The sequence below is a fragment of the Pelmatolapia mariae genome, linkage group LG16_19 (genome assembly GCF_036321145.2).
Source record: "Pelmatolapia mariae isolate MD_Pm_ZW linkage group LG16_19, Pm_UMD_F_2, whole genome shotgun sequence".
NCBI classification, from domain to species: Eukaryota; Metazoa; Chordata; class Actinopteri; order Cichliformes; family Cichlidae; genus Pelmatolapia; species Pelmatolapia mariae.
Window position 1 is genome coordinate 41,343,144 of NC_086241.1, and position 26,108 is coordinate 41,369,251.

Here is a 26,108-nt window from a genome sequence, read left to right on the forward strand (position 1 = left end):
CCCAGGTAAAAGGAAGTGGTCCCCCGTGGACGAGTAGCTACCGAATCGGGACGAGAGTAAATGGCACTTAAAATATTCAACGAATGAGTTTAAGCTAATCGAGGTGATAATCAGAAAAGCATCCAGAGGTGAGTTTATAGTCGAGTTGCTTGATTCTTCTTTGTAAAATACTGCTGTGGTGTTTGGCCTCGCTAGCTGTTAGCTAGCTGGCTGACATGATGATGGTGCATGGTGGCCGCAGTAACCATACAGATGTTGCACTACATTTAACGCTGTAAATTTCAAGTGAAGCCATGGGTCAGATTCGCCTGTAGCTCAGGGACAATGCGAGGAAAAACACACAGCCAGGCCAGTTACCGCCGCAATACACAGGCCCAGTCTTTCATTTATCGTGTGCTAGGCATGCTACGTTCCCTTACTGTTTTGGTCGCTGTGAAAAGGTTTTCATTGCAATTGTACACGTCTCTGCTCAATCGGCAACGCTTTGTACAATGCTAACGGGTTCTTAGAGACGTTTGATTCTTTACATCATAGTTTAAGGCAGCATTACGTAAATAAGTTATTTTTTGTAATATGGCACACTTAGCAGTAGCTATCGTTGTACTTTTATAGCAGTTCTCAGGCCAGGGACCTTAAAGTTCTCGTTTTCTTCTAGTACATTTTTTAAAACCACCAGTATTCAAATGTTTACTCAAACTAATTTAATGTCGAGTTCGTGTGCATCAGCTCGACTGGTTGTCTGAAGGTGTTCGGTGGAAATGTGACATTTAGCTGCTAACTAGCCATCCAACACACATTGTGCTCTTTGCCACTTGCTGACAAGTGGCGGTTAGCACTGTTGCTCACAACAAGAGAGTCCTGGTTCAAATTCACCATCTGGCCTTACTGTGCAGAGTCTGCGTGGGCTCTCCTCCCACCGTCCAAAGACTTGCAGTTAGTGGGGTTGGGTTAACTGATGATTCTAAATTGCCCATAGCTGTGATTGGCGACATGTTCAGCTACCTCTTGCCCTAAGGCAGCTGGGATAGGCTCCAGTCCACCGCAACCCTGAAGTGGATAATCAGAAGAAAAAGATGTTTTGCGATTTACCACCACCTTTTCAACAGCAAATTATATTTTTACTATATTCAATTTTTTGGCTGCAAAATGAGATTGTCAAGCACACCTAAACTGCTGCTAAAACTTCCCATAAGATAAAGTCAGTCTGCGAAATCATTTGTGACACTGGCGGTGGTCATTGACAAAGACTCATTCAGACTGATGGCAACATGTTGGCAGTCTGTCCCCTTTGATAACTTAGACAGCAATTATTTGCTTCAACAATCTCTCTCTGTGAGTGACTGCTGTCAGTCTAATTTAGAAAAATAGCCTCTTATCAGGCAACCTGTGCAATCGCCTTGCGATCAGAAGTGGTTGTGAGTGTGCCACACTCAAACTCTGGGCAACCATTTAGTCATCACAAGTTGCAGTCGGTTTCAGAACGTGAAAAAAAGTCAATACGGTTTCCAGGTACCCAGTGATATATTATTTACATTTTTATTATAAATTTTTCATTTTTGTGTAGATGTAAGCAGGTTAACACATTAGCTTCCTCAATTTTGTGATCCAAACAGTTAGCACCATGCACCTGTGTGTTTACATCTGTGTGGCCATCTTTGAGGTGGACTTTGTCCCATGATAAGCCACACAGAGGTCCACACTTGGTTTATAAATGCTACAGAATTTGAGCTTCTCCTCTTTCTTTCTTTCTTAACCTTTTTTTTTTTTTTTTTTTTTTTTTTAAACCTGCATGTTGACATCTCGTATATGAAATGTTAAGGCTTCCAGCATTTGCGTTACCAGTGTGGTCTGCTTTAATTTGAAACACTTACTAGATTTGTGTATGTGAAAGACCTCACTTCAGGCCTGTTGTGTCAGGTTGTAATCTTTTAAATTGCAAGCAAATGTGAACTGCTTCATTTACAGCAAGAAATGCTTGCTGCACCAAGCTGACTGCTGGGAATGGTTATAGCTGCCAGGGCTGAACAGCCTTCAGGCAAGCGTCAGGTGGTCTGGTGACGATTTCAGGTTTAAGATGTGTTGAAAAGTAGTTGATTGATGGATCAGAATAAGTGATTCTCATTTATAGATTACGTGAATCTTATTGACTGAGCTATGTTTGAAATACATGATCATAACAATGTTCTGATTTCTCAGGTCTGTTTTGAGCCAAATGTGGGGAAGCATTAGGAGCTGAAGATATATTTTGTCATGAAGCCCAGATTAACATTTGTCTGCCTAGCCCATGTGTCTCTGTTATCAGTAAGTATTTATTTATTTATGCATTTTCCAACATATTGTTAGCCATTCTTAAGTCTTAAATTCAACTTGTTTATACCTTAAAACACCCTAATGTTATGTCTGTCATTTGCAGCACCCTAACAAAATATTTTCATGTCCACTGCCAGTGAACTGTTGAAAAGAAGAGGATGACGAAATGAGATAAAGTGGACGACTGGAGGAGCCTAGCCCCCTCACCTCCACCAGTTTGAAGCATGGCTGGCCTACAGCTTGTTACTCCTGCCACCTCACCCATGGGGCCTTTCTTTGGTCTTCCATGGCAGCAGGAGGCTATTCATGATAACATTTATACACCTAGAAAATATCAGGCAAGAAGGCTACAATTCATGAGCATTTGAGTGATCATTTATTACTGCTGATTTCCTGTGTGTCTTATTATTATGTTTGTTTTAACTGATGAGACTAAATAATAAAAAAAATGGGCTCCTATGGCTCTAGTGCAGTCAACTCTATCTTTAATCATTACTCCGTGGTCTTCTGAGCAATGTCCTGAGCACAGGATGAGCATGGAAGGCAAACGACCACATTTGCTGTCAGGAGCAAAGCTCAGCTCTTCTGAAGATATGGAGGCAGACATCACTGATGTTGTACAAAGCACAATCCTATGAAAATGTGCTCCAAGTATCATACATCTTTCTACCAGTAGCAAAAAAACTGAACAAGTAGCATAAGCGGCAAAGCAGGCATTCAGTGACCTTAGCAGAGGTACAGCCACAGGACTAAGTTATCAGGCAGCCACTTAATTGCACAAACCTGTCAATGGAAAGCAATGAAACTAACGCCCCTCTGTTTTGTAATTAACAAGGGAAAGTGAGGACTCGGAATTGTCATTTGAATGTGCCATATTTTGCCATATAGACAATTTTTTTTTATCTGTAAGTCTTTGCAGTTTGATGGCTTATTTAAAAAACAAACAAACCCCAAAACAATAACAACAACAAAAAAGTAACACACTTATATAGGGACATTAATGATAAAGAAAGGATACAATATCGTAGTTTGCTTGTGTAGTCATTCCTCAGGATTTTGAGATGTGTATATTGACCTGTAATTGTCATAAGTAATCCAGTACTCTAATTTTAAAAGACATCTACTACTTTTGTTGTTCCCCGTTTTTATACCAAGGTGTTTTTTTTTTTTTTGTTTTTTTCTTTTGGGAGTGGGGGGGGGTCCACATATGTATACCAGTTCCACGTACTGGTTATCAGTCTAACTCATAATACTGGAGTCCTGTTCCTGAGTAATACTTGCTGATTGCTTATGGCTCAAAAAGCAGAGAAACAAAGGTTCAGAACTATGACATGTGAACATTCAATTATTCCATCACACACCTTAGTATATTTTAGTGGTAGAAGTATTAACAGAATTTAAGTTATAAATAGTGCTAGATCACATTAATCAGAATGTTCTGGATGTTGGTTTTGAATCATTTTTGATGAACTCCCAGCCTTAGTGATCAGTGATCCGCAGTGGTTTTAAAAAGCACTGTGCTTTGTCACTTTGTCTCTAGTTCTGCTATGGGCTTGCTGTCTGTAAATGTGAAACTGCCTCCACAGGTTGAACTTCTTGAAGCAGCTCTTGAACGCAATACCATCGTCTGCTTGAATACTGGCTCAGGGAAGACCTTCATTGCAGTACTTCTAACAAAAGAGCTCTCCCACCAAATACGTGGACCTTACCAAGAAAATGCGAAGAGGACTGTTTTTCTAGTGAACACAGGTACCTGTGCCAGAAATGTCTGTGAACTTGTTTATTCAGATTCAGCTGGTGTGACATTGTGCTTGATTTTTGTCTGTGTGTCGTTCTGTATCTCTGCTCTGTGTTCCACAGCTGCTTCTGTAGTTCAGCAAGCAGCTGCAGTCAGGACTCACTCTGACCTCAGTGTGGGAGAGTATACAGATCTGGAGGAGACCTTAGCATGGACTGACCAACGGTGGAGTCGACAGATAATAGAAAATCAGGTGTGCTTAAGCTGATGCTAGTTGCATGCTGGGATGCTCTTACAAGTTTGTCTTCCTTTACACACAGACTTGGAGAGTAAAACAAACTGTATGAAGGGCAATACTGATTAGATACAATAATATGTCAGATTGTTTATCTTTTTGTTTTTTTCACCCTTTTAACATATTTATACAAACTAATTGTTTTAGCTTCTTTCAGTGTACTCACTTTGAATGTACACAATATGAAACTGGGTCCCATTTAAACACAGATGGAACTTAAACTTTGGTCATTGTTGTTCCTGAATGTCATCACATTCACATAATAAGCCAACAGCATCCAGTTAAGCGAATATTGTCTGATGCCAGTGTTTTTCTCAGAAACACCATTACTGTGTCATAATAAAAATAATATCTGTACTTGCATTTCTTTTTCATACCTTTAAACACTGACTTATTGGGCATGGTAAGCCCAGCACTCTGTTTCCCTTCATGCTGCAGGGGGACTCTAAATCCTCCAGTGTACTTTCTGTCTGTGTTTTCACTGGGGTCTGCTTGGGACAGGGTGATAATTTTGTCATTAGATCGTGAGTGCGAGGGTGATTGCAGATGTTTTTTTTGTTTTGTTTTTTTTGGTGACTGTTCAGATTTGGCTGTGGGCAATTTACATTACATACATGGCACCAAATACACATCCAAGGAGGGAGCGGGAGAGACAGAAAAATAGAGATGTATATCTGATAGTTAGATATCCTGTACTCACTGTTGGTAGTAATCTCTTCCATTGTCCTTGTCAACTTTCTGTAAGGTGCTGGTCATGACTTGCCACATATTCCTTCATGTTCTGAGGAATAAAATCTTACCATTGTCGAAAATCAACTTGGTGGTGTTTGATGACTGCCACCTGGCCATCACAGACCACCCTTACTGTCAGATAATGAAGGTGAGATTATAGTCTTTAAGGAAATGGGATTACGTTTATTGTAATAGTGGCAGAGAATCATGCAGAATCATTGTGGATGACCTGGCTGTCCTCTGTGTGTGCAGCTGTTTGAGGGCTGCTCCTGCACTCCTCGTATCCTTGGTCTCACAGCTTCCATTCTGAATGGAAAGTGTGACCCATCAGAACTGGAACAGAAGATTCAGAATCTGGAAAGAATCCTTAAGAGCAATGCTGAAACTGCTACTGATCTTGTGGTCCTGGACAGGTAAGCCTTATAACTGCATGCATTTGACACTTTCCTCGGCTTAAGGCCCTCACATAGCATGCGCTGTGGTGAGCATGAGGTTCAGCAAAAATTTGCTTTGACTAGCCACTCGCAGGTTTATACTGTTGTGTTATTGTGTGTCTGTTCTTTGTTGTTGTTGTTGTTTGTTTGTGTTTTGTTTTTAAAACAAAAAATAGGGTTAGGGTTCTAATTAGGGATGGGAATCGGGTTCTCTACAAGAACTGGTTCCCAGTAGTCCAGTTGCTTGGAATTGTTAGTGCTTATCGGTTCTTGCGCTCTCAATACAATCAGCTGATTTCGGTTCACATGTGAGAGGAAGAAAATAGTGGAGTGGTCTATAGCCTGAATATAGACGTTACTTTTATTTTTATTGTGGTGAAGCCAGCTGCTGCTGAACTTCAACAGGTAACAAACTGATGAGCAGTCAGGCTGCAGTCTCCGTTTCTACCAGTTCGTGTTTCCACAGTAGAATCACTGTGACCATCACTTTGAAGTGTCTTTGTGCTGGTTTTCATCTTTGTTTTGTGTCTAAACTGAAATACTAAGAGAACAATCACATGTGTACTCATTAGGGTGTAATTAAGTAATGTACTGCATTACTTTTAAGTGTTCTGTGTAATACCGTTTTTACTATACTTTTTTCAATAATGACTCCAACACTGATCACAACAAAGATGGAAAATTTGACCACACAGCATGTAATTAATTTGCATGAATATATTGTCATTGATATGCTGCGTAGAGATGATGCTGACTCTCTGAAGCCAATGGGAATCGATAAGGAATCTAATCGATAAGCGATATCGATAATGGATTTGGAATCACTAAATTCTTATCAATTCCCATCCCTATTTATAATAGTGTGAGAAAGTGTTTGCGCCCTTCCCGATATTTAAATAGTAGACACAAAGATAACACAAGTAAACACAAAATGCAGTTTCTAAATGAAGATGTTTATTATTAAGAGGGGAAAAATTCAAGCCCCCACTCCTTCATTATAATGTAAATTAACTGTGGTGTATCACATCTTTGGAAAGCAGAGTTCAATTTCTCTAGCCACAGTCAGGCCTAATTACTGCCACACCTGTTCTCAATCAACAAATCACTTAAATTAGACCTGCCTGACAAAGTGGAGTAGACCAAAAGATCCTCAAAAGCCAGACATCATGCCGTGATCCAATATTTCATCAGAACAAATGAGAAACAAAGTTTTTGAGATCTCTGTCTGGAAAAGGTTGTAAAAGCCATTTCTAAAGCTGTGGGACCCCAGCAAACCACAATGAGAGCCATCCATCACAAGTAATGAAAACATGGAACAGTGGTGAACCGACTAAAATTACAGCAAAGACTCATCCAAGAGGTCACAAAAGACCCCACGACAACAACAACCAAAGAACTGCAGGCTTCATTTGGCTCAGTTAAGGTCAGTGTTCATGACTCCAGACACCCTGGAGTCAATATCTGAACCCCTGTAGCCTTGTGGGGTGGCTGTAGCTCAGGTGGTAGAGCAGGTCACCTACTAACTGGGTAGTTGGTGGTTCGATTTCAGTCTGCATGCCAAATATCCTTGGGCAAGATACTAACCCCATGTTGCCCTCCGATGGATGCATCGGAATGCGTGTGAATGTTAGACAGAAAGCAGTTAGGAACAGCACAGAAAAAACTGCTGGTGTGAATGTACATGTGTGCTCAGAGTAGAAAAGCGCTAAATAGGAACGGGTGTTTTGCTGCCTCACGACCTGGAAGACTTGGTAAGTGGAACCTGCTGGCTACCAAAACACCTTGAAGGAGAATGTCCAATCATCTGTTTGTGACCTCAAGGTGAAGCGCACTTGGGTTCTGCAGCAGGACAATGATCCAAAGCACTCCAGCAAGTCCACCTCTGAATAGCTTAAGAAGAACAAAATGTAGACTTTGGAGTGGCCAGGTCAAAGTCTTGAGATGAATCCGTTTGGGACGCTGTGGCATTGCCTTAAAAAAGTGGTTCATGCTCAAAAACCCTCCAATATGGCTAAATTACAACAATTCTGCAAAGATGAGTGGGCCAAAATTCCTCCACGATGCTGTAAAAGACTCATTGCCAGTTATGGCAAATGCTTGATTGCATTTGTTGCTGCTAATGGTGGCTCAACCAGTTATTAGGTTTAGGGGGCATTCAGTTTTTCACACAGGGCCATGTAAGTTTGGATTTTTTTTCTCCTTTATGGTAAACAGCTTAATTTAGAAACTAAATTTTGTGTTTACTTGTGTTTGTTTTAATATTTAAATTTGTTTGATGATGTGAAACATTTAAATGTGACAAAGGTACAAAAAATAGGAAATCAGGAAGAGGGCAAACACTTTTTCACACCATTGTATGTGACACATGTGAAACTAGACTGAAAACCAGTAATGGTGGCAGTGAAATGCTCACAATACAGTGTCATGTTTTAGATACGCCTCTCAGCCAAGAGAAGTGGTGTTGGACTGCGGTTCCTATGTGGACAAGAGTGGCCTCTCCTCCCGTTTGCAGGCTGAACTCAATGAAGCTCTTCACTTCCTGAATGACTGCAACATATCTGTGGTCAAGGAGGACCGTGATCCCACATTCATCTCCAAACAGGTCAGAGTTCCTGTTCCAAGGTCCTGTGCCTTTTAAAATTTATTGTTTCTTCATCTCAGTTTTATTTATCCTACGGTTATTTACTTCATCATACTGTGGAGGTGGTTTCTGTGCCTCTCACTAACAGCAGAAAAGACCAGCATCGTTTTTGCAGGTTTTGTATATTTGTACACGAAGATTGGGCGATATGTCAAACTTTTACAACCAACAATCATCAGTCCAATAACCGGCGATAGTCGCACAGGTCAGTTTTTGATGGGTGACCAATGTAATCGTGCACAGACTGATTTGCGCATTCAGAATTTGTTTTGTTTGGAGGGAATATTTTACCTTCTTTTCTTCTTTCTTTCAGGATTAATATAGTTTTTGGAATATTCATTTATTTATTTAATTGAGATGCGCCAACTCGCACAGAAGACTGTACATTACGTTGGAGATTTTTTTTTTTTTTTTTTTTTAAAAACATTTTTTTTTTAAATTTATTTTTAACTTACTTTTGGTTTAATTTTGTATTTGTTGTTTGGTCGAGTGTGTAAGTCAGACAAACACTGGAACGGCCTGTAAACACGGTTATAGTGGAAAAAAGAAGGCAGTTTCTCTTTGTTTCCCTCCCCACCATTGTGGGGTTTTTTTTTTCTTAATTTAAATAAAATGTTTTATTTTTTTCTGAACGTAGGCTACTGCCTTTCTTTTTTACTGTTATGAGTTTGAGTAAATGAATTGCTGCATTTGTTTGCAGCTAGAAGAGGATGCCGTTAAAATAGTGGCATTATTTTTTCCGTTGACTGCTTCTTTTAGCTTCAACCAACATTATTAGAAAACTTACTCATGGGCAAATAAATAAATAAATCGCTCTTGTAAAAACGATGGGTGAAAGCCTCAGCCTGTCGGCGATAGTCGATATATATGTCCAGTTGCCCAACCTTACTGTGTACACCCATGTGTTGGACTCATCAGGCTGTTGCTTTATGCATTTTCTGATCCCTGAGCGTTAACCATCGATATAATGCCTGAATTATGCTTCAGCACTAAATCTAAGACATAACTGGACGTGCGCCTCCCGAGAAATGTAACTACTCATCGGGCCGATGCAGTCAGCAGCTATTATGATTTCAGCACCATTAGTGGATTCTTCGCCGCACTTCTCAGCCATAAAATGTTGTGGTATTGTCGTCACCATGCCAAAATTGATACCATACTAGAAGGCTGAGGGGTACAACTGCCAGTATTTTTGAATTCATCAGTGAGAGAATAATGGTCATCATCCCTGGATAAGGAATAATAATTTTAGTATCAATATAAGGGAGGTTGCTGAAACAGTCATAATGTGGTATACTGGGTATACCACAGAAAAGAAGATTTTGTAATTTGCCATGCTTATTTAGGAGATTTTTTACTGGTGGCTATCCAGCCATGATGATGGAAAAATGTCCCCAGAAAAGATTCTAAAATTACAAGTAGAAAGGTGAGCTGTAGAACAGCCGACTCTGTGAACTTGTTGTTTATACTGTGCCCTTCCCGTCCAGGTCCTCAATGACTGCCGGGCCGTACTGCAGGTGCTGGGGCCCTGGTGTGCAGATAAGGCAGCAGGCATCATGGTGCGTGAGCTTCAGAAGTACATCAAACATGAGCAGGAGGAACTCAGCCGCAAGTTTCTACTCTTCACGGACACTATTCTGCGCAAAGTGCACGCTCTCTGTGAGGAGCATTTCTCCCCCGCCTGCCTGGACCTCAAGTTTGTCACGCCAAAGGTCCTACGGCTGCTTGAGATCCTGCACGAATATAAGCCGTTTGAGCGGCAGCAGTTTGAAAGTGTGGAGTGGTACAACAACCGCAACCAGGACAACTATGTGTCCTGGAGCGACTCTGAGGATGAAGATGAGGATGAAGAGGTGGAAGCCAAAGAGAGGCCTGAAGCTAACTTTCCCTCTCCATTCACAAATATCCTGTGTGGAATCATCTTTGTGGAGAGGCGTTATACAGCTGTTGTCCTCAATCGGTAAGGACTTCAAGGAATAATTGCTGCAGCAGAGAGACTGGTGTTTTTTCGTGTGTGTCTGTCAGTCAGTCAGTGCTGCAGACATCAGAAGGAAACTGGAGTAATACCAGCAGGAGAGAGCACTGACTCGTGGTTAATCTGCCTGTCATAGTCTGTAATTAGTGGACATAAGTGGATGAGATCATATAAAATTCGTCTGCATTTTTACAATTTTTCGAGGTGTTTTAAAAAAAGGAAAAAGAGGAAAAAAAAAAAGTATTTTTAAAGCAGCTGAGTGCAACAGTGTGGCAAAATAAGATACACTGGCTAGCTTAACGATCGTAGCTTTGGGATTTAAAAAAAATCCCCGGTGTTTAGAGCCATTGAGTTTACATCTTAAGGTACCAAAATACCCTTTCTGTTCTTACTTTGGTGGCTGAGTGATAGAGGCGTGTGGTGAGAATGAACGCGCCCTCTAAATCGTCAGTGCAGCAGGTAGTTGGTGATAAATCATAAAAGTTTGGAAAGATGGCATCTCTTGTTTGACTGACTGCATGTTTTTGTCCTTGGTGAGTTATCACTGACACTCTTTCTGTTCTCCAGTCTTATCAAGGAGGCAGGGAAGCAGGACCCAGAGCTTGCTTATATAAGTAGCAACTTCATCACTGGCCACAGCATTGGCAAGAACCAGGCACGCAACAAACAAATGGAGGTGGAGTTCAGGAAGCAAGAGGAGGTAAGTGAGAGATAACTTGGGGATGTCAGCCATCACACACTCTCCATATTAGCTTCTGAGTGGTGTGGCACTCTGTGAAAAGTCAAGTGTGACTATTTCTAAAGAGTCATTCTGACCCCACTGACCTGTGAGGACCTTGGAACAGGTCTTAAAAATTTGTTTGGAGTTATTTAATGGTTTTCTCTAATCCTGTGAGCTAGCACTTGTGGTTGTGTGCACAGTGAGCACCATGGCAACAACACTTTCTCTTTCTAGACTTTTCTCGGTCAGGTGCTTTTCGGAAATGTTGTGCACCTGGTCTCCGGGTTCAGACGCTGCCACTGAATCTGATAAGATAACTACAGGAAGAAATCGTGCTGAATATAAAAGAAAACTTGGATTTTGAAAATGAACGATGGAGAGATATGTGGATACCGTGCTAAATGCTTGGTTGTTTTGTTGTCATCACTTCCTGAACTCAGGACCCCTTTTCCTTCTCTGACAGGTTCTTCGCAAATTCCGGGCTCATGAAACTAACCTTCTGATTGCCACCAGCATCGTCGAGGAAGGCGTAGATATTCCAAAGTGTAACTTGGTGGTGCGGTTTGACTTGCCTACAGAGTACAGGTCCTACGTCCAGTCCAAAGGCCGAGCTCGGGCACCTGTCTCCAACTACATCATGCTGGCTGACACTGGGAGGACCAAAGCCTTTGAAGAAGATCTCAGTACCTACAAGGCCATAGAAAAAGTAATGTTTTCTCTTTATCTGACAAGACTGAGATGCTTAGTCTGTTAATGGATTGTAAGTGTGTCAGACCCGGGAGATGTTGGCAAAGGAGCCAAATGACCTCATTTTCTCTCAAACAGATCTTAAGGAATAAGTGCTCCAAGTCAGTGGAGGTGAGTGAGTTTGAAGTGGAACAGGTGATGGATGATGACAACATTCTACCACCCTATGTCCTGCGGTCTGAGGATGGAGGTCCTCGAGTCACCATCAACACGGCCATCGGTCACATTAACAGGTGTGCTTTCTGATTTTCAGAATGTGTTTATTTCCAGCTCAAATACTTTGTTATTGATCGAGACTGCCGGTTGCTCCAAGCAGCCTCTTTTTGTTTGTCACTTTAAATCCATGTGAACTGCTGCCCACGGTTTCTGCTTGCATGGAGCCAACATATACATGATACTGCTGCTTCTTTTTCTCTCACTCATCATTTTACATGTCAATATAGCTGAAGACGGTACAGGGTTCCCAATCCAGTGAGAGTGTCAGACACACACAGTCCAATCGCCATCACATCAGCACTAAGTTTGTAATAAAGAGATGAAGTGTTTGCATGTTGTCTCTGTGCCAGTGTGGGTTTCCTCGAGGTGTGTGTGTTTCATTCATGATTCCTGGGTACAAGTGCTCGTGGCAAAAAACAGTAAAGCACTTTGAGATGTGAGAAAGAACCAGCAGAGCTCTGTATCTATCAAAATATTGCCATAAATATTTGAAAAGTACTTTCTGCCCTGGTGTTCAGGTATTGTGCTCGGCTGCCCAGCGACCCATTCACACACCTAGCACCAAAATGTAAAACCGTGGAGATGGGGGATGGATGTTTCCAGTCTACTCTCTACTTGCCTATAAACTCCCCTCTGCGAGTTCCTGTCAAGGTAAGTAAGGCTGTTATAATTTTCAAAATTGCCATTGTAAACATTTTGACGTGCTCCTTTTACTTATATTTCTAAAGGATGATTGATATTTTGACTTGCACCTATTTTACTGATGTGATTGAAATTTTACAGGGTCCAGTGATGAATTGTGCCAGACTGGCAGAGAAGGCAGTTGCACTAGTATGCTGTGAGAAACTCCACAAAATAGGTAAAACCACAATAACAATCTTGCAGACTAATCTTGTTTTGTTTTTTTTTGTTTTTTTTTTGTCTTTATTGCTTCATCTTTTGCCTCTTCCTTCTAAGGTGAACTGGATGATCACCTGATGCCCGTGGGAAAGGAGACGGTAAAATACGAGGAGGAGCTTGATCTTCACGATGAGGAGGAGACCAGTGTCCCAGGCCGGCCTGGTTCTACGAAGAGAAGGCAGTGCTACCCCAAAGCTGTACGTCATGCTCATTACAACAAGAGTTCAGTGATAACCCAGAGCAAAAGTTAACGTGCTGGAAAATAGAGGCAGTGAAAGCTGCAGTCTCACTTCAGTATAGCAGGTATTTGATGCAGGGAGGGCATGGCTGAACCAGTTTACAGACTGTTTTTGAAGTAATTCAGCTGGGGGGCGGGGGGTCAACTGGCTGTATCCAAACTCATCAGTGACTCTCTGGAGTGGCAGAACCTTGCTATCTCGCACCAGTAAGTAAATGCATTGGCATATACAGCACTGTGCTCCCCTCATTTCTTTGTATTCTGCTTCCTTTAAAGTAGGCTTTAGCAGTAGTACTCTAGACTTCTTTAAAGAAAAACTGTGAAAGACCTTAGACGCTGGCTGCTTTCATACTTATCAGTCCAGTTTCAGTGCCTGACATTTTCAGAGCCAAGTTAAGCCATTTAACACTGACTTTTACATTAGCAAAGACTCATTTTTACATTGTATCTTTAAATGCTTTACTAGCAGCCTGTTGCTAAAGCACACTATTTGCTTTATCTTTATCTATAAAAATACTAAAGATGGCACAATATACAAGCATAAAATGGTTCCCAATGATCTATTAACTGTAAACTTGCCAAAATATGACATGGTGACCTTTAAAAAAAGGAAGGAAACTGGACAAGTGGAGGTCAACACAAGTAGCAGGCCTAGAAAAAAATAATCAGCAGGTGAACGGTAACTGAATGGTGCGCTTCATCCAGTTTGGTTGGAATTATGATTGAAGGAATTATGAATGCAAAAAAAGTACCGTCATATTTTGATCCACAGTGCACTACCATATGGAAAACATGTTACTGGTTAATGTTGAATGAGTTTTCATCCCAAACGCACTGCCAGTGCAGTAAAGGCAAACCCGGATGGAGAAACATGAGGGCTGACTCACATGAGCATACAGTACTGTGCAAAAATCTTGTGTCCCTTCTCTGTCATCTCCAGATACCGGAGTGTCTGTGTGACTGTTATGCAGTACCGGAGCAGAGCTACTACCTGTATGTGATTGGGATGGTGCTCACCACTCCCCTCCCTGATGAGCTCAATTTCCGTAGAAGAAAGCTCTACCCGCCAGAGGACACCACCAGGTGCTTCGGCATACTGACTGCCAAACCCATACCTCGAGTACGTTGCTTCCGCACATTTGAGTACCTCAGTGCTTCACAATATTCTTCAGCATTTATTCTGTAGACGTGTTATACATGTGAAAATGAGCAGCTTTGCTTTGATCCAGATTCCCCATTTCCCGGTGTACACTCGCTCTGGTGAGGTGACCATCTCCATCGAGTTGCAGAAGTCTGGCTTCACGCTCACCACTGCCCAGCTCGACCTCATCACTCGTCTCCACCAGTACATTTTCTCCCATATTCTCCGCCTGGAGAAACCTGCACTGGAGTTCATGCCCACAATGGCTGACTCTGCTTACTGTGTTCTACCTCTGAATGTTGGTGAGTGCTCAGTTCAGTTTGTAAATTCATTTCCACCTGTGTTAAAATGTTCGTTAACCATCTTTCCTTCTCTCCTTTGGCTTCTTCAGTTGGAGACTCCAACACACTAGATATGGATTTTAGGTTTATGGAAGACATTGAGAAGTCTGAGGCCCGCACTGGCATTCCTACTACTCAGTACACAAAGCAGAACCCCTTCACCTTTAAGCTGGAGGACTACCAGGATGCTGTCATCATTCCAAGGTAGTGGAGCGTCACGTGTCTGTACTGGTTTTGTGTGAACGTGTCAGCTGTATGAAGTATATGCTGAGCCAAACTACGTGATAATCGCCTCGCTGCTACTTTCCAGGTATCGCAACTTCGACCAGCCTCATCGCTTCTATGTCGCTGATGTGTACGCAGACCTGACGCCACTCAGCAAGTTTCCTTCGCCAGAGTATGAGACTTTCGCTGAGTACTACAAAACAAAGTACAACCTGGACTTGTCTAACCTTAACCAGCCACTCCTGGATGTAGACCACACCTCCTCCAGGTCAGTGGCACCAAATCTGGAGCCAGGTTCATAATTATGTGGACAAGGACAGTTTTCTCAGGCATGTGAGAAAACACAGAAAAGCACAGAAGCAGATATGCTGTTCCACTGGGCTTTGCATAAATGTTGTTAGGAATTGGAGCCTTTTTTTTTTTTTTTTTTTAGGAAGTACCTCCCTTCCTGAATAATAATGTTATAGCCAAGAGTGGAGTCTGTACTGGTTATTTCATGAAAGGCAATAAACAGATTAATGCCATTTCCAAGTGTGAATATGCTCACGTGCTAGCTTTTTATGGGAACTGTCAATATGTAATCCACAGAAGTGTGGAATAAAGGTCAGGAGGAAAAAGGCAAACCTGTGGGGGTGCTTGTTTAATACTATGCGTATATATAAATTTAAATGTTCACTATGGTGACCAGGCTTTCCAACTCTCTTGTCCCATCGCAGACTGAACCTGTTAACCCCTCGACACCTAAACCAGAAGGGCAAAGCCCTGCCACTCAGCAGTGCAGAGAAGAGGAAGGCCAAGTGGGAGAGTCTACAGAACAAACAGGTACTCGCTGCCTCTGTTAGATTGTAGGGTGAGGAGATATCCATCAGTGTAGGAAACCTAGTATAATTTTGTGTGTAAAGAACCATGGGACATGCTCATATTTCATTTTTGTGTGTTTTTTAAAGAACGTTTCTAGCTATCACTTTACTGCTGGTTAGTACAGTGGTCCTGTTTCCATCCACTGGTCAGCTGAAATCTTTCTGTGTAGAGTGGGCATGTTCTCCCTGTGTCTGTGTCCGGGTGCTCAGGGTTCCTCCCACAGTCCAGATACTGGTTCTGAATTGGCTGTGGGGTAAACGCTCGTCTCTCTGGCTCCAGCCCCACTGTGAATTTGAACTGGAAAAGAGGATGGATGGATTGATGTTGACGATTATTATTATTATTATTATTATTATTATTATTATTATTATTATTATTATTATTACTGATTTCTATAACCTATTATATCAAAGAATACTATTCCCATAGATGCATTATTTAATATGGCATGATCATGTGTGTGGACAGGGTTGATGGTGATCTGTTAGCTTTCAGGAATTATTAGACCAGTGAGTGCCAGAGACCAAGTCTTGTTGTGAGTTGCTGTTTATTCCGACAATCTCAGTCTCATGTGCTTTGTGTTTGTCAGATCCTGGTTCCTGAACTGTGTGCCATCCACCCTATTCCAGCCTCCCTGTGGAGAAAAGCAGTGTGTCTGCCCAGCATTCTTTACCGCCTACACTGCCTGTTGACTGCTGAGGAGCTCAGAGCTCAGACAGCTAGTGAGGCTGGAGTGGGAGTCCAGACCCTCCCCCCTGACTTCAGGTTGCTGTTACATACACAATAGAATAACAGATTTCTGCGTCACACTTTCCAAAAGACTTATTTCCTGCTGATTCATACACAACCACAATTAAAACTGTTCATAGGAGTGCAAGTGTAGAAAATGGGTGACTGTTGGTTAGATTATAAAGCCTTTTGACTTGTTAGACTAGGAAAGGACTATATAAATGTTGGTGTCCTTAAAATTGCACATTTTTTTCCTATTGCACACTAAAACAAGTTGATTGCATGATAAAGTTGTTAGAATGCTGGTGTGGGTGGCACATGTCAAAGTAACATCCACAAGAATGGCCAGACCAAAGTTTCCCATTGGGACTTGATAAGTTAGTGTTAATGTCTGATCTTAGTTAAGAAAACCAAATCTTCTCTTTTAGGATTTGTTGTTTGTGAACAACTTGTTTGTGTGTGCACACGCTAACATGTAGATGCTCTGTATGTGGCAGATATCCAAACCTGGACTTTGGCTGGAAAAGGTCTATTGACAGCAAAACCTTCATATCCTGCCCTGAGTCCTGCAGCGAGGAAGGTGCCAGTCACTGTAAGCACCAAGAGACTATAAGCCCTGATCCCAGTTCCCTAATGCTTCCCAGTGGTGAGCACTCTTCCATGTCTGAGCAGGAGGACTTCAAAGCTTTAGATTCTGAAGAAGCCCCCTGCACCAGGAACCTAACTAATGGCACTGCCTTCGTTGCTAGCTGTGACGATGGCAACCAAAATGAGCACCTTCCCCAATGTGACAATTGCCAATGCTCCCAGCTCAGCTTTGCTGGGCTGCAGAGCTCCAAATCAGTACAAAGCACTACCTCAGTTCTTGTGCAGCCCCCTCACACCTTGAAGAAGCCCAACTCCAGTCCTCCACAGCCTAGTGATGAATGTACATCGGGGAGGACTTCAGACCACACAAAAAAAGCTACCTCAGTCTGCAGCCGAGCAGCCACGAGTCCCAACACTCCCACAGCACCTTCTGATGTCTGTGCTCATCCCCAGCATGGATCCCACGCAGCAAACTCACCCAAGAGCTTGGGGCCCAACCCTGGTCTCATCCTGCAGGCCCTGACCTTGTCTAATGCCAGCGATGGCTTCAACCTGGAGCGGCTGGAGATGCTCGGTGACTCTTTCCTGAAGCATGCCATCACTACATACCTGTTCTGTACCTACCCTGATGCTCACGAAGGACGTCTCAGCTACATGCGCAGCAAGAAGGTGAGACACATGTTATTTCTCTGAACCGTGTGGGTAACACTGTGGCAGTAGTAAGGTACAGGCCGTACATGTGTGTACACAGTAACAGTATATAATGGAATGCAGCCCGGCTGAAGATGTACAGAGTCCCAAATGGAAATTGGCAAATTAGCATATCACATCAGACACACTTTCATTGCTGTCTACAACAAGGCACATGACACAAAATGACTTGGATGAATTAGCATTTGGTCTGTTGATTAGTGTCATTTGGGAACAGCTGCAAACCTGTTTGAGAACTCATCTTTGCACTGTGTCCTGGCTTGGCTAATGTCACAGTGTCCATTAAGACAAGGTGACTTCATTGTGTTACTCACACTCTGCCTGATGTCCAGGTGAGCAACTGTAACCTGTACCGTCTGGGAAAGAAGAAAGGGCTTCCTAGCAGAATGGTGGTGTCCATCTTCGACCCTCCAGTTAACTGGCTGCCTCCTGGATATGTGGTCAACCAGGACAAGAGCAGCACCGACAGACTGAATTCAGAGGAGGTCAGTGGATTACTGCAGCTTTATACGCTCTGTTTTTTTCTCTTTGTTGTGTGGTAGTCGATCGGTGTGTTCACTGAGGAGTTTCCAAAGGTTGTTTCATGTAATGATGATGACAGGCCAGTAGAGGGCAGACTTTCTCCATGTTTTGCAACTCGTGGTGAGATTGTGTGCTTGCCTGTCGAACAGGTCTGAACTCTCATCTGAACTCCTGGAGCTCAGATAATGTTTTTCATAATGAAGGTTAAAAACCAAAATCCTTAGACACACTCTTTTATACACCACTTGGGAAAAACGGCTTGAAATAAAACACAGTTAATGGTCAGATGTGAGCTAAAAAGGAACAACCTAAAACAGAAAAGACTAAAATCTTTTCCTTTTAGATAATAACCTTCAGTGAATCAAACCATATGCCCAAACATCCAGTCATTGAACATTTTAAGGAGATCTATTTGATGATGATACGTACCATAAAATTAGATGTTCACCTGACAGTTTGTTCATGGTTCGTGTGGTGGTAGCTTTCTATATACTTTTCATCCCTGGCATCCCTTTTCGTCATCCACATATGGAGGTGGGAAATTACACAATGCTTTATAGCCTTTGGTCCAGATTGTACCAATAATCTATGAAAGTCTGTTGCTAAGAGAACAGGCCAAAGACAAATTAAACTTTATGCTGAACTGAAAGTAACCTAGTGCCCCACATGATTTTAATTAGACACATTATGTGCATCAACAATGCTTAAAAGTGGCATAACAAATGAGATGGAGTAATGCTGTGTGAATGCAGGAAATATCCAGAGTGCTGAAAACAGGCCTGTGATACTGTGTTTTTGTTGAATGATATACTGTCCCAGAAATAACTGCAGGAAAATGTAAAACAGAAATAAATTGCAATAAAACTAATGCTTAACAATAAAAGGCAGTAAAACACTGAGACAGGCTCATTTTCTAATTTAGTTCAGATAGCAGTCTCCTCTGTGTTTTTACAGAAACATTCACAATATGGAGCAAGACACAGTCGCTATGCACAATTAGACTTTTATTAAGATTTTAGTTATGTTTTTTGATAATGCTTAGGACATATCGTCTGTTAATGTCAATGTGTGGTCTATATATGCATACTTCAGTAAACACACATTAAACTGTAGGCTATGAATGACAGCTCACATAATTAAAGTTGCATTTTGATTAATTTTGCCTCTGGAAATTGATAAGACTTCAGCAGTTCTGATTACGTTATTGTTATTGGTTATCGATTTGATTCCTTATCAATTCTCATTGGCTCCACAGCATATCAATGAGTTTACATTCATGCTAATTAATTGCATGCTGTGTGCTCAAATGTTTGTGTGCGTTGGAGGTGTTCCTTCTCTTTGCTGTGATCAGTGTTGGAGTTATTATTTTTAAAAAGGTAACATATTACATACATGACACAGAACAATTTTCTTAAACCTAATGCAGTACATTACTTAATTACTCCCAGGAGAAAGTAATTTGTGCTGAAGAGACTTCAGTGATTATACTATAGAAATATGAACTATTGATTTTTGGACTATATTGACTTTTTTTTTTCTCATGCAGGCCAAAGAGGAGCTTTTGGCTAACGGGCGATCTGGACATGAATATGATGAGGATGATGATGAGGGCGAGGATGTAGATGAAGATGGCGAGTTGATGCTGAAAGATGAGCCAAAAGATGAAGTGAACATGGAGGATGATCTTGAGTATTACAAGGAGCACATCCGCTTCATTGACAACATGTTGCTGGGATCTGGAGCATTTGGGAAGAAGATCTCATTGAGTGGCTTCCCTCCCAATCTTACTCCAGCTTCAGGCTCCTCACCAGCTATGGAATCTCCGTATGATTGGAAGACCCCCAAGAAGCCCTCCCATCCAACTGCAGCTCATTACCCCACAGAGCAGGTGCCCAGTGGGCCCTCACCTGAGGAGTTTGACTACAGCTCGTGGGATGCAATGTGCTACCTGGACCCCAGCAAGGCCGGTGAGGAGGATGACTTTGTGGTAGGCTTTTGGAATCCATCGGAAGAGAACTGTGGCACTGAGCTCGGTAAGCAGTCCATATCCTACGACCTGCATACAGAGCAGTGCATCGCAGACAAGAGCATCGCTGACTGTGTTGAGGCTCTGCTAGGTTGCTACCTGACCAGCTGTGGAGAGAGAGCTGCACAAATGTTCCTGTGTTCACTGGGCCTCAAGGTGAGCTCAGAATGCATCGCAATGCAGAATAAAAATGAACACACACAAAAATGAATAAATTGAGAATCCTAATAAAACCACATGTCCTTTTGATGAGCATAAACATGATGTGGAATATTTCCTGCTACTGCTTCTCCCACAGGTTTTTATTATAACATCTAACTATAAAAGAGTTCCCCGATTTTGGAGAATGCACTTTTTCCTTCGCCTGTTTGTTCTTTCAGGCTTGTTTAGCATTTGCAGAGAACCTGAGTAGTACAAAGTGAAAACCACAGATGAAAGTGGCTTCTTCAAATTTAGATTTCACTTTTGTAACAGTGGAAAGTGGCAAATACTTTGTTACTGTGTTATTTAATAACTGTAGAAAAAACTAATAACCTGGGCCTGAACTTAATACATGAATTTATAATATTGATTTGGATACACTTTACCAGCTTTCAGAACAAACTTTTTATTACTGTTCACTGTTTTGCTGTTGGCCTCAGCTTTGCAACACGCTTCACCTGAAACTAAAAACACACTTTTGGTCTTATCTTCCTGACTCGGTTCAAATAAATAGTTAATTATATTTGATAATATTTTTATAGTAATTATAAATAATTCAGTTACATGTCAATTACTGAACATGCCAGTTAGGAGATCGCAAACTTAAGCAAGCTCCTCCCCCTGCATCCTAACATGGAGTTTATGGAGTTTGAGTGGCGACATGTATTGTTCAGGAAAATATTGCAGTGATGTTCATGATGTTAATTTTTGTGATGCATAAAATATTGAGAATTATGGACCGAGTACTTACATCAGTTCAAATCTGGAAGGACCCAAGCTTTACAGACATAGCACTGTTTGAAAGTAAGGTTTTAAAGAATGCAAGGCAAAACTGTTTATTTATATAATCCATTTCTCGCTCTCTCTCTCTCTCTCTCGCTCTTTTTTTTTTTTTTTTTTTTTTTTTTTAATGACAACAGGTTTTACCATTGGAGAGAGGGACACTGACTGGAGCAGTGGCACAGGTTCACACTCATACTCAAGTCGCAGACCTGTGTTACGGCTGGCTCAAGATCCCACCCCGTTGCATGCTGGACCATCCAGATGCAGAACGAACTCTCAACCACCTCATATCTGGCTTTGAGAACTTTGAAAAAAAGATCAACTACACTTTTAAGAACAAGGCTTATCTCCTGCAAGCCTTCACTCACGCTTCCTACCATTATAACACCATTACAGGTCAGTAAACCTTATGCTTTACTGACTTTGTCCTTCATTCTTAGTTGTGCATCTCCAGTTGACAAATCTGTGCTTCTTTCACTTTTTCTTAGATTGTTACCAGCGGCTGGAGTTTCTTGGCGATGCAATTCTAGACTACCTCATAACAAAGCACCTTTACGAAGACCCACGGCAGCACTCTCCTGGAGTACTGACCGACCTGCGCTCAGCGCTCGTCAACAACACCATCTTTGCCTCTCTGGCTGTTAAATACGATTATCACAAGTACTTCAAGGCCATCTCGCCAGAGCTTTTCCACGTCATTGATGACTTTGTGCAGTTTCAGCTGGAGAAGAATGAAATGCAAGGCATGGACTCTGAGGTGAGTCCTGTTTCTCTGAAGAATGTGGTTATTATCGGTTCTGCAGGAACAAGCCTAATCTTTGTTGTTGTAGCTTCGCCCTCTGAAATAAGTTCAAGAACCGCTCGCCGCGAATAACGAGGCTGTCAGCTTTTATTAAGCTGTTTTCATATTCCAACGTTTGGGTTTCATTCGTCTGCAAAAGGCTAGCTTGGCACCAAAATCTCCTTTCATTGTGCTTAAGTACTTTTATGCCTTAGGGGACAGCAGGCGCATAAACAAGAACGCATTTATAAAAATAAAAAAAGTGAGAGAAAGAAATTAAGCAATAACTCGCACACTCTTTCCTACCATAGCCATTGGCTTAATCCTTTCTCAGTGTTTCTGCAGAGTGCCCTAAGCTGAACAATAAAATAACATATTTGGGGATCAAATCAGACAGAAAAAGCTGTAAAAGCAATGGAGAGATGACTTAATGTGAGTTGGTAACGCTAAACAGACAGAGGCTTAAATTCTGCAGCTTTACAGGAAAGTCACTCACAATGTCCCCATTACACAGAAGAAGATTGATAGCATAGAGTTAACATGGGGTGGCTGCAGCTCAGGTGGTAGAGCAGGTCACCTACTGAATTGGAAGGGTTATGGTTCGATCCCCGTCTGCTTGGTCAAGATGTTAACCCCATGTTGCTCTCCGGTGCATCCATCGGAAATAAATGCATGTGAATGTTAGAGAGCTTAGAAAAAAGTGCTTGTGCAAATGGGTGAATGAGAAAAGTTGTGTAAAGGTCTTTGAGTGCTAAAAGTAGAAAAGCACTATATAAGAAGCCTCAGACTGGGAACAGTACTGGACTCCATATGTAATTAACTGGGATCTGGTTATTGTGTTGCCATCAGTGCAACCTGTCAGAGTACAGATAGACATTGAGAAGGGAGTTTTTCCCTTCTAACAGGAAGGAACCTCTGACAGAAAGGGGCTCAGGGAGGGGCAGCTGTAACTGGTTGGGGGGTGTGTCAGCTGACGCACAGCTTTGTTGTTTTTGTGTCCAGCTGCGGCGCTCCGAAGAAGACGAAGAGAAGGAGGAGGACATTGAAGTCCCTAAGGCCATGGGAGATATCTTTGAGTCGCTAGCTGGAGCAATTTACATGGACAGCAGGATGTCATTGGAGACTGTGTGGCAAGTGTATTATCCAATGATGAGGCCACTTATAGGTGAGAAAGAGTGAAAGCATGTTTCTCTATTTATTTCTGTGTTTCTTGTTTATCCTCCGTGATTGATGGGCAGCGCATGCAGAGAGCTTGAATGACTGCAAACATTCATGATAATTTGCCACTTCTGTGGTTGTGTCAATTGAATCGTCATGATACCATCTCTTTCTACCTCACCAATCTTCATCCCCTTACCAATTACAGAGAAATTCTCTGCCAATGTGCCACGCTCTCCTGTGAGAGAGCTGCTTGAGATGGAACCAGAAACTGCAAAGTTCAGGTAGGACATGAAGAACACAACTCTGACACGCAGCTGCTGCTTCGCTACACTGACTGTACATACAGGGGCAAAAGTGCAGTGCTTTAAATTTATTAGGCCATCTCTGATTTAAAAACAAGGAAACACAATTATTTTGTGTGTCTTTCAAAAGGATTTTTAAATATCATCACATATTAATCAAGCGAAATATTCCACCACTAAAAGTAGTTTTTTCTGTTCAGGAATATATGTAAATAACAGCTTTACTATGCAGTACATGTACAAATTTATAGATAATAAAATAATTATATTTTCTTTAAGATGGGATCAACTATTAAAGAAACAGAAGTAAGGATTTTGTAGATGCTATTAACTCAGGGCAGCTGAATTTAGTGGTAAACTTTTGGACAGTGTGTAATTAGCATAATGACCAAAATATAAAAGGTAGACTAATCATACTGGACTAACACTGGTCTCTGACATCTTCTTACTTATGCAAAACTCCATCTCTGGAAGGATGTCTGTTCTTGCATGTATTTCCTGTTTTAGATGGCCTCATATATTTTTAACCCTTTAAAGCCAAGCGTATCATATTTGATACAAGGGTTTTTGTGTGTTTTTGATACTTCTACATCATCAGCGTGACTTTTCTTTTCCCTTAAAAAAATGATATAAATTGCATGATAAATGTTTAATGACTGAATTGCAAAATGTGGCTAATGTAGCAAATGTGATACAAATTAAAACTCATATATGCAGATTCAAATTTGATATATTTTGTTATATATTTTGTCTAAAGGTTCAACAAACACTGTTATCAAAAAATTAAAGATTTCTGGGAGTTATTTCATGGTTCATGTTTTAAAGGGTTAAGCCTCTATATAATCACCTTTTTTTCCTACCTTTTTGAATCATTTCTTATTGGACTTGTGATATTCAACTTGAATACTGAAAGAATGCTGGTATATTACTCAGAATAACAGTTGTTCCCTGTTCCCGCTCCTGTCTTTGCAGCCCTGCAGAAAGAACGTATGATGGGAAAGTCCGCGTGACGGTGGAGGTCGTCGGAAAGGGCAAGTTTAAAGGTGTTGGCCGCAGCTACCGGATTGCCAAGTCGGCGGCGGCGCGACGAGCTCTGCGCAGCCTCAAAGCCAATCAACCTCAGGTCCAAAACAATTGAGCTCTCTTACTGAGCTGTCAGCATTAGCACCTAAGTTACCGAAGCCCACAGAGCAACGTCGGCTTCCGAACACAGCGCGATACTAGCCCTGTATCTTTAGCCTGTGATGGCACAACAACGGCACCCAGGGAACACTGTGTGCAGACACAACAATTGAAGAAGACTGATATCACAGCCAATTTCACATTAGATATTCTACCTTTCTTCTTTTTTTTGCGCAAACACAATCTTTACTTTTCCTCTCTGCTTTGTGTAATCATGAGTGCTTTATTAACGTTTAGCAAAGTGTTTATAAAAAAAAAAAAAAGGTCAGGTCACAGTGTCAATTCCCCACTGTTCTTTTTGTTGTCATCTGTTTTTAACCTTGTGTCAGTGAGATGAGGCTTATGCTTATTGTGTAGTATTAGATTGTACATAGTTCAATCAGAGGTGTATGTAGGAAGAAAAAAAAAAAAACGCTAAACTCCTCAGCCTGTGCACTAGTGCCAGTCAGTTTTAAAGCGGTTTGTAAAACGCTAACGGCAGACGTGGCTAACAGATACCACTGGAGCAAACACCTGGTGGGATTTCTGTCTAATCTGTCTTGAAATGTATTCTTGATCAGTTTTGCACTTATTCCATTAGGATCTGTTATTTTTTTAAATGGTGTGGTCAGATTAACACCAAAATCATATACGTAGCAAAGTATATAAATATATATGAAATGCATAAATGATATTATTGGCCTTAGATGCTAAGGCTCACCGTCATCCTGCAAAACGGATAGGAATTACAACATTCCCAGTTACTGTAATTTAAACTAGTTTCTAACCGCACTTGAGGTTGCATGTTCTTGTAGCTTATGTATAAACCGAGACAACTGGATGGCTTCTATAAATGTTTCAAGTCTACGGCTATATGTAGTGCGACAGCCAGGTGAGATGTTTAAGGCATTAACTCTGCGATTTGGTTTTAGCGATACTAAGAGTGGATGGAGTCGACTTGGTCAGTCTTGCGCAATAGATGTCTTTCCACAGCAAATCATTCAGTTTTGATACGAGGAAAAAAGAGAGACATATCACCCGTTCAATATGCTGCAGAATTTTCTATGAATTGGATACTCGTGTGTGACACGGAATCTTTTCAGACCGTCTTTGTGAACAAGACCAATTCATTTCAACAGTGTTCCTCACATCCCTTACCTACCAAAGCTATAGTAGATGTGACACTATGAGAATGAAGTCAGTTCCTGAGGGTAAGGATACCAGCCTCGTCTGTGGTTTTTGCTTCTTGCTAAATGTCTCCCCCCTCCCCCTCATAAATAAGCCCTTTTCACTTGAATACCTCAGTTAATTGCATGCATTTTCTTGTCTTTGTTTTTCTTTTTTGTTTGGTGCTATTTTTTTTTTTGTATTAAGCTTGAACTTCTCATCTTTTTTGCACTGTAACTATAATACCTCTTTATTTGACCTCCTTTTTTTTTTTTTTTTTTTTTTTTTTTTTTTTTTAAAACTGTTTAGTTTGGTGGTCCTGTTTGTTTGCTATAGAGCTGTAAAAGAGAGCTGTGTGGTCGACTCTTCTCCCCTCTCATACTTGAGGCACTTGATGATTTTTAGAGGGCGGGGATAGTAATTGTTTTCTCTGCACATAAATTAGTTTCATCGTCTATTCA

The 26,108-nt window shown here is 41.4% G+C and overlaps 1 protein-coding gene across 1 annotated transcript; it reads left to right on the plus strand.

Moving 5' to 3' along the window:
* dicer1 (dicer 1, ribonuclease type III) lies at positions 1–25,904 on the plus strand. The gene is made up of 29 exons (XM_063498715.1): positions 1–128; positions 2,197–2,301; positions 2,448–2,648; positions 3,897–4,059; positions 4,171–4,301; positions 5,089–5,223; positions 5,328–5,488; positions 7,943–8,111; positions 9,638–10,110; positions 10,693–10,825; positions 11,310–11,552; positions 11,672–11,826; positions 12,328–12,460; positions 12,593–12,668; positions 12,767–12,906; positions 13,888–14,067; positions 14,177–14,390; positions 14,480–14,633; positions 14,740–14,922; positions 15,371–15,476; positions 16,105–16,280; positions 16,742–17,501; positions 17,876–18,028; positions 19,612–20,247; positions 21,213–21,471; positions 21,564–21,832; positions 22,859–23,021; positions 23,223–23,298; positions 24,292–25,904. The coding sequence occupies exons 3-29, from the start codon at positions 2,535–2,537 to the stop codon at positions 24,455–24,457; spliced, it is 5,721 nt and encodes a 1,906-aa protein (XP_063354785.1). The 5' UTR covers positions 1–128; positions 2,197–2,301; positions 2,448–2,534; the 3' UTR covers positions 24,458–25,904.
* Positions 25,905–26,108: the final 204 nt, after the last annotated feature.